Below are 9,880 nucleotides of genomic sequence, written 5' to 3'. Positions count from 1 at the left end.
CCGTCTCTCTGGGCTTCCACGAGATCGGCAAAGATGGCGCTCGCCTTATGCGAAATTACCGATTGCGTGAGTGTATCACCAGCGATTTCCTTCTCTTTAATCCATAGAAGAAGGAGTCTCTCCATCTCGTCGTTGATTGAGGTCCTTCCACTGGCAAGGACAGTCATGCCTTTAGAAGACTTACTTGCTTTAATGGCTTCCTTATTCTTGATAATTGTACCAATCGTAGACTGGTAACGGCCATACATACTAGCGAGGGTAACGATGCGCATGCCTTCTTCATATTTCTTTATGATCTCCAGCTTAGTATCCATAGTAATCATCTTCTTACTTCTCCCTTTAACATCATTAGCAATCTTGGGACCCATGGCTAACGAATTAAAGTTATAATTAAGCACTAAAATGCACAAAAAATACGATATCGCAAGCACTCACACGAGATCAAGTCTTTACGAAACGCACACAAGATTCTGAACTGAGCGCGTGTAAAAAAAGGCTTCTGTCAAGTTCCTCTATTTTTACGGCAGAACTGTTAGCAGGTTTGACTGCTTTGAAATTAACTTTTTATAATAATTTTTCTAATACAATTTTTACCATTTTTACCGACTCATTGAGTGTTTTATTAGCATTAAGAAGTTTAGTCTCTTGCCATCATTTGGTGCAAGAGATACAAGATTGGTTTTATATTTTAGTGAATAGAAAGCATTTTACGATTAAGTTTTGCTGGGTTCCATCCCATGTTGGAATTATAGGAAATGAGCGAGCCGACTTTATAGACTTAATCACTTTTCCAGCATGGGTGTCCCAATATCAAGTTTTAAAAGTAGTATTAGGTTTTATTGTAGAGACAAGTGGCAGGCTCACTGGTCTAATTTAAATGATAATTTTAAATTAAAGTCAATTAGGCCTTCTGTCCAACCATGGTCGCATTTACAGGTGGACAGAAGATCTAGCATTGTTTTAACATGTTTGCGTATAGGGCACACACATTATACTCATAGGTATCTGATGGCAAGTGGGGTGGATAGGCTGGCTCCTCGCTGCCCTGCTTGCCAAGTAGATATAACCGTTGAACATATTTTAGTGTCCTGTACTGTTTTTAGATGTCAACGTAGGAAAAATCATTTAATCAATATGTCCCTTGAGGAAATTTTAGGTGAGACTGCTCCAGTGGAGCAGGTTGTAGATTTTTTAAAGGAAATTGGTATTTTTTATGAGTTATAGATCTATGGTTATATTGTGATTTTAAATTTTTAATCTGTTGGTTTTATTGTGATTTTGAATTTTAATCTTGGTTTTATTGTGATTTTAAATTTTAACCTGTTGTATAGATTTATTTTAATTGTTTTACTTTTATTTATATACTTATAATCCATTCTAAAAGATATATATGCGCTGAATGGCCTTGCGGCTCCGGCATTTGGCTTCGGGCCATAAATTTCATAAATCAATCAATTAAACCTAACCAGTGGGAGACCAAGGCATTATTAAGAGAACCTCTAGAGACGCCCATCTGATGCTGTTTTAATCTGACTGAGTTACCTTTGGATGTTTGGCCAGCATAGAATAAGTTACACTCTGAACAAGGAATGCTATATATTACATTCTTACCATTTCCAGAACTATTCCTAATCAACACTTTTTTTAACGTACAATTATATTTAAACACTACGCCAATGTCTAGTTTTTTCAAAAGGGGTATAACATCTAAAAAACAAACATGAAATGGCAAACAAAGCATATTATTAATTGTTTTCTTCCTCTATAACTGGACACTATAAAATGTTTTCTTAGCCTTATTCATAAATTTTTCTAAGAATTATTTGGGATAGCAAAGATTTTTTGCAATTTTTTGCAATTTTAGTGAACTCGTCCTCAATGTACTCTGGGCTACAAATTCAAAATGCCCTAAGATACATGGAGGAAAAAACTGAATGCTTTATATTTTTAGAGTGACCGGAGTAGAAATGTACATATGAAAAATTATTGGTAGGCTTTCTATAAATGGAAAACTTAAATTTATGTTTCTCTATAGTCCAACCAAACGAAAGTGGCGGGTGAGGGAAGCTCTTTGTGTATTAACTGATTTATCGTACCCGAGTAATCCTCTCTTTCTCCAATTGTAGTTTGACATTTAGCTTTTCAACTTCTAGTTATTTCCATTTCTTTTAGTTTTAGTTCTCATTTTAAGGGGAAAATTTGCAATCACATCAGTTTTATGTACATTTTGTTAATTTCAAGACAACCTAGTTCTCTCTCTCTCTCTCTCTCTCTCTCTCTCTCTCTCTCTCTCTCTCTCTCTAAGTGTTGCTGTATGCCGGTGAGTGAGTACACTTGTGTTACCCGATAAATATCCTGATTTAACGCGGATAACAAAAGGCTATCAAGTGCAATATAGCTACCAGTTTTCGTGAATAGTCGGTAATTAGTTTGAGGTCAGAAAAGTGGGATAAAACGTCGGCATAGGATAGTTATCTTGTGAATTACTAAAAATCTGATCAAGATGGCGCTCTATAATACTGTACAGGCAAAGCTTGGAGGGACATTGCTGCAATCAGCAAAAGTAAATTCCATGAGTTAGCGAAACAAGAACTCAACCGTCTGATAACAGAGGTCGCTAGTAACTCCAACCAGTGTGACAGAAAAATATTCGCAGACATATTGAAACAATATGATCCAACAAACTGAAGCAAACTGCGGAAAACATCAGCAAAACAATAGAAAAAATTCCAAAGAAGATCCAAGTGATAAAGAGACTTATAAAGAAAGTTTACATCAATCAACACATTCCATCAAAGAACAATAAGAAGTCCAATATGGTGAATATGCTGATGGATGCATTTGGAAAAAGAATGGCAAAATGGTGCAATACATGTAAGATATGGTATTCCATTATTAATCTTCAACAACTGATCAGAAAATGCGATGCCTGTCATGTTCCAACACACCCTACATGTGCTGAAATACAGCAAAAAATAAAAGCTAGAGAGACAAAGGTATTCTGCTCAACATGCTTAGTATGGATAGAAAATATAGTTAAGTCGAGACTAAATCTGCAAATAGTTGAAGAAGAAAAAGAGAAAAATAAACAGGATATGTGTAAGGATGCAGAGGAAATCATAGATATAACATGATGCCATCCAACAACATACGAAAAAATAAATTATCAGATGGAAACAAATAATAGATCCAAGAGACTCTACCCGGACCTACATACTTTTAGGAAAGAGCAAGAATAAGGAAAAAAAAATTATATAGTCTACAATTTGCAGAGGGAATTGCAGATTTGCCGAAAGATGCTACTACAAGCATCCAAAGATATACCATAATTATGAAATATATGGTAAATGTGCGTATTTAGACGGATATGGAGACGAATGCAGAGATCTCCATCCAAAAATATGCAAAAACCTAAAAGAAGGAAAAGGATGTAAATTCAACAAAAAATGTCAATATATGCATCCTGCAACCATGAATGAAAGTAAAACTCAGAAAACTTAAAAGAAAAATGAAAGCAAAAAAGAAACAAAAAAAGAAACAAAAGCAGGCCGTGTATATACCGCGCTATGAACCAAGAGCCCCAAGATATGAGGCCTTTCAACCCAAATATGCACATTCAGAGCCCAACTACAAAGAATGCATCTATAATGCCAGGGGTTGGTGCAGATATGGGGATAATTGCAAGTATACACACAAAAATAAATATGAAGGTGAAAGAGCAAATATAATAGAAAAGTTGGATTTTTTAATGGCAGAATTCCTGGAAATGAAGAAGAGAACATCATATCAGAACAGGAAGGAAGCATTGGAAAATCCATATTACCCATATTAAATAATGGGGATGAAACACAAACCATAATAGTGATGAATGCACAGTGTTTAGTCATGAGTAACTCTAAGGAAAATAGAGTTCTTAGAAGAACTAACCCAAATTGGAAAAATAGATATATTAAATATAAGTGAAACATGGTATTCCCAAGAGACTGGCAGTGATGACCAGATAAAGGGTTTCCAAACATATACAGTAGATCAGACAGAACAAATAGGAATCAAGGGGGAACCGCAATATATGGAAGAGACATAAATCAAGGAAAAGGCTGTGAAAAATACAGCAACACAGAATGTGAATTGGTTGTGGTAGAATTTGAATTTGAAAAACTAGTGAATATTGTAGTTTACAGACCCCCAAATACTAAGGAGTTTGACATAATAATAGAAAAAAATAGATGATATATGTAGAAACCATAAAGACTGGAATATACTGCTATCCGGAGATTTTAACTTTCCTTTCGTGGATTGGAAAGAACGGATAGAAGAAAGTGGTTGTATATATACATATAAAAAAGAGAGTAATAGTAGCGCAGAAGATAAGAGGCAATTTGAAAAGCTTCAAGATATGCTATTAGAACAATATGCAACAAATAAACCCCATTCCAACAAGAAAGGAAAATTTCCTAGATCTAGTATTTGTGAATGAGGTGAATTATGTTAAAGAAATAATTGCGTATAACACGGGAATTTCAGACCACAATGTCATAGAATTAATAGTTCATTCCAAAACAAGTGATCGTAGAGATAATCAAAGCACAAAACGTTGGGAGGGATATGGAAAATATAATTTTTATAGTAAGAATATAAAATGGTTAGAAATAAATGAAGAACAGAACAAAGAATGGAAAAATGTATTCGTGAGTGATAATATACAGGTAAATACGGACATACTGTACAAAATACTGGAGAAAATTGTTGAAACATATGTACCGAAAAAAAAAAACAATAAACAGCAGACATACATACCATAAGACAGAAGTATCTTATTTTAGAAAATTAGAAAGTGGAAGAAAAATTTTGCAAAAGAATAAAATGTGTGGAAAATGATGGAAATAAAAAGTAAGATAGAAAATGAAGAAAAGATTAAACAATCGAAAGAAAATGAAAAAAAGGACTTAGAGGAAAGGACACTTCAAAATATAAAAAAAAAAACAACCCAAAGTACTTACTCCTATGCAAAAAAAGATGAATAAAGGGAGATTAGAAATAGGCCCTCTAAGAATTGAAGGACGGTTAACGAATAAAAAAAAGAAAATATGCAACATATTAGCAGAAAAATATAAGAGTGAGTTCACGCCAAGAATTGCGAATGAGAATGATGAAACAGAAATAAGAGAAGAAAATGTTTAATATCTAACGGATATAGATATTAATGAAGCAGATATTATCAAGGCTATAAGCGAAATTAAAAATGGATCGGCAGCCGGACCAGATGGAGTTCCAGCGATTTTGTTAAAAAAAACTGCAAACACTATCGCGAAGCCGCTTTGCAATACTTCTAAGACAAAGTGTAGATATGAGCGAGATATATGTTAAACATAAATTAGCTCATATAACCCCTATTTTCAAAAGTGGATCAAGACGAGAGGCAAGCAATTATAGGCCAGTTAGTCTAACATCACATATTATGAAAGTGTATGAGAGGGTAATAAAAAGAAAATAATGAATCATTTGGTTAAAAATAATTTGTTTGATTTAGGTCAACACGGTTTTGTGGCCGGAAAAAGTACACAAAGCCAACTGATAGCACACTATGAAAACATACAAAAATATGATAAATGAAAAAGACACACAGATGTGATCTATCTAGATTTTGCAAAAGCCTTTGACAAGGTAGGCCATAATATATTAGAGAAAAAAATGAGAAAGCGTAATATTGCGGGAAAGATAGGAAAATGGGTAAAAGAATTCCTGCAAAATCGAAAACAGATAGTGGTTGCAAATGACGAGAAATCAGATGAAGATCAGGTAATATCTGACGTGCCCCAAGGTACGGTATTAGCTGCACTGCTGTTTGTTATTATAATCTCAGACATAGACTGTGATGTTAAAAACTCTGTAGTGAGAAGTTTCTCCGATTACACAAGAATAAGTAGAGAAATTACTTGTGATGAAGATAGGAACTCACTACAAAGAGATCTAAACAAAATATATGAATGGGCGGAGATAAATAGGATAGCATTTAACTCCGATAAATTCGAATCAATAAATTATGGAAACAGAGAAGGAATGGTATATGCATACAAGGGACCTAATAATGAGACAATCACAAACAATGAAGCAATTAAAGACCGGTGTAATGTTAAATAGGAATATGTTATGCAACGATCAATTAGCAACACTGTTGGCTAAATGTAAAGCAAAAATGGGAATGTTATTCAGACACTTTAAAACAAGAAAAGCTGAACACATGATTATTCTTTACAAAACTTATGTACGTAGTACTCTCGAGTACTGCTATATGATATGGTACCCACACTACCAAAAGGATATTGCACAATAGCGAGTGTACAAAGATCCTATACTGCTAGAATAGAAGAAGTTAAGGACCTTGACTACAGGGAAAGACTGCAATTTTCAAAACTATACAGTCTAGAAAGGAGAAGAGAACGCTAAATGGTAATACAAGCTTGGAAGCAAATCGAAGGAATTACTGAAAACATCATGGAGCTATAAATATCAGAAAGAGCAAGCCGAGGTAGATTAATAGTGACCAAAACTATACCAGGAAAACTAAGGAAGGCACACAGGACATTAATCCACTACTCACCAGCATCGATAATGCAGCGACTATTTAATGTGCTGCCAGCTCATCTAAGAAACATATCAGGAGTGAGCGTAGATGTGTTTAAGAATAAGCTCGATAAATACCTAAGATGCATCCCAGACCATCCAAGACTGGAAGATGCAAAATACACCGGAAGATGCATTAGCAACTCTCTGGTGGATATACGAGGTGCCTCACACTGATAGACCAGGGGGAACCCAAACATAGAATAAGGCAATAAGGCGCTATATATAGACATATATATTATATATATATATATATATATATATATATATATATATATATATATATATATATATACACACACACATATATACATTATATATATATGTATATATATATATATATATATATATATTTATATATATATAGACATAGATATATGTATATATATATATGTATATATATATATATATATATATATATATATATATATATATATATATATATATATATATATATATTATATTGTGTATGCATGTATCATATATACAATAGTTATATATAATTAAAGCTAGAGGAACAATCCTGTGAATAAGAAACGTGGGTTTTAAGGAAAAGTGTTTTTGAATGACTTGCAATCTACCAATGTCCTCCCTGTGTATCTCAGGTTGTCCTATAGTCAAACCATTCTGTGGTGCCCGCTGAAAAGAGCTCTTTGCCAGAACTTATCGTGTCCGAGCGTAAACACTTAGTTCATTTGTCCTTGAAGGAAGCTCTCGTTAGAGACAAGTCGAAAACCTTTAACAACAACAATAAAGGCAGATTAAGAGATTAGCAGTAATACAGGTATAAGTATTTTATTTTCCTTCACCCTTTCTTTACAACTCTACTTGCTGGGATAAGATCACCTTAAATAAATATATATATATATATATATATATATATATATATATATATATATATATATATATATATATATATATATATATATATATATATATATGTATATATATATATATATATATATATATATATATATATATATATATATATATATACATATATCTCTAAAATATGTAGACTTTCCCTAAGAGATTCTTTTCATCCATTGCATGCATTGTTTTCTCCACCTTCCACCAGTATTTTTTTCAAAGGTTGAGATTTCCTTTCGTGCATAAAAGTTTAACAATGTTCTTTTTAAACATATTTGTTGAAGTCGTAGAGAGCAGGATGATACTTTGTTTTTTCTTGAAATTTAGGTTTTTTATATTCATCTTGTGTGATCATTCGACGAATTATTATTTCAGTAACATTAGTGGCTTCAAACGTGTGGATACATGCGTTAGCTACTTCAGTAAAAGGGCCGCTGTTCATCTTCATTGTGAAATACTTGTACACACTATACTGTTCCCACGAGTTGGTTGGTTAAGTTTTCAATCGTTCAAATTTGATAGCTTATGCAGTCTTAAGCACTCCACTTTATACCATTCTGGAGATTAAACATGGCTCACTGATCTTTAACCTTCAAGATTTCAAACTCACCATCTGTCAGAGTCGTATTACGACAATAGGATATAACTGGCAAATAACCTGGGACTATGATTTCGAAAAAAAAAATGTTGTTGGTTCCAATTATCACTACTGGAATGGAAACCTCACCTTATGAAATATATAAGTTCGACAAGAATAGAGAGAGAGAGAGAGAGAGAGGGAGAGAGAGAGAGAGAGAGAGAGAGAGAGAGAGAGAGAGAGAGAGAGAGAGAGAGAGAGAGAGAGAGAGAGAGAGTCAAATCAAATCAAGTCAAGTCCAAAACCTTTATTCCATTATAAAATGGTTATTTTGCTACATAACAATATAAATTATTTACATAAAATTCACAATAATTGGATTGTAAAAATCTAGGATATATATACATTCAAGTAAAATTTAAGAAATATTGCTTAAGTTTCCTTTTGAATAAATCAGAACTAACATTTATACATTTTCTTATTTCCAGAGGTAGTTTATTCCAGCAAGCTGGGCCCCTTATTGCCATTGAGCGTGAACCCAAATCCGTTCGATAGCTGTCTACATATAGATTTTCATTCTGTCTTGTTAATGCATTCCTACAATTACCAACTGTAGGAAATGTGTATAGCCAGTTGGGATATTCTTTTCTCAAACTTTTAAAAACAAAAACGCAAACATCGTACATACACTTTTCTTTTAATTTTATCCACTTTAATTGCTGGAGGGTTGGGGTGATGTGATCGTGTTTTTCACCCCAATAACGGCTACTCTACCTGCAAAGTTTTGGATTTGTTTAGCTTTTTCCATGTGCATATCATTAGTTACCCCCCATATCTTGATACGGTAGTTTATTACCCTCAAGACCAGACTTTCCACAATCAAAGCTCGAGTAGTATCATCAAAGTAATCTTTTACTCTACTTAGATACATTAGAACGCCACTAACTTTTCTACTCAGCTCGTCAATGTGAGTACTGAATGTCATAGACCTGTCCATGTGTAAACCTAGATTTTTCACATGTTGACTTATCTTTACTTCATCACCATCGCATTATATTACAAAGTCATCTGGAATTTTGCTAATATACTGTGAGATACCCACAAACATGCACTGTTTTTTGGTGGCATTCAATAATAGCCCTTTTCTTGGAAAATATTTCTTAATTTTCTGCAATATTAGTTCAGCCCTTTTAGTCAAGGCATCTAGATTTTCTATTTGATCAGCCAAAAGAACCTGGGTGTCATCAGCATATTGAATTAGCAGGCAGTTTTCTATGTATTTAATCATATCATTAACGTAGACTAAAAACAGAATTGGGCCTCGGACAGATCCCTGTGGGACCCCAAATTCAACCTTTTCAATACAAGAATTTACGTCTCCTAATCTAACTACCTGACTTCTATCCTTCAAGTAATCCTGAAACCAGAAAGTATCAATGTAATGTTCCTTAAGAGATTTATACAATTCATCATGGTTGACACTATCAAATGCCTTTGATAGGTCTCATAAAATTAATATAGAAACTTTTTTCCATCAATACTTTGATAAATTTCATCTGTAAAATTTCATCAAAGCTGTTTCTCTTGATAAACCTTTACGGAATCCATGCTGAGTGTTAGAAATCAAGTTATTTTTTTCTAGATGTTCCATTAACTGATTACATACAATCTTCTCTGTTACTTTCGATATTAGAAACAGGATAAAAACAGGTCTATAATTACCTGGGTCGTCCTTGTCCCCTTTCGTGTGAAGAGGGTCTACGAGGGGTTGTTTCCAAATAGAAGGATATTTCCCAGTTACAATTGATG

The 9,880-nt window shown here is 33.5% G+C and overlaps 1 protein-coding gene across 1 annotated transcript in view; it reads left to right on the top strand.

Moving 5' to 3' along the window:
* Positions 1–9,559, top strand: part of LOC137642597 (CCR4-NOT transcription complex subunit 6-like) — a 143,738-nt gene extending 134,179 nt beyond the window's left edge. Inside the window, exon 5 of the mRNA XM_068375294.1 lies at positions 8,560–9,559. Within this exon, the coding sequence (XP_068231395.1) occupies positions 8,560–8,687 (128 nt within the window). The 3' untranslated portion in view covers positions 8,688–9,559. The remainder of the gene's footprint in view (positions 1–8,559) is intronic.
* The last annotated feature ends 321 nt before the right edge of the window (positions 9,560–9,880 follow it).

This window comes from Palaemon carinicauda, chromosome 6 (genome assembly GCF_036898095.1).
Source record: "Palaemon carinicauda isolate YSFRI2023 chromosome 6, ASM3689809v2, whole genome shotgun sequence".
Lineage (NCBI taxonomy): Eukaryota > Metazoa > Arthropoda > Malacostraca > Decapoda > Palaemonidae > Palaemon > Palaemon carinicauda.
The sequence above is the reverse complement of the archived record's forward strand: the minus strand, read 5'-3'. Positions and strand labels throughout refer to the sequence as shown.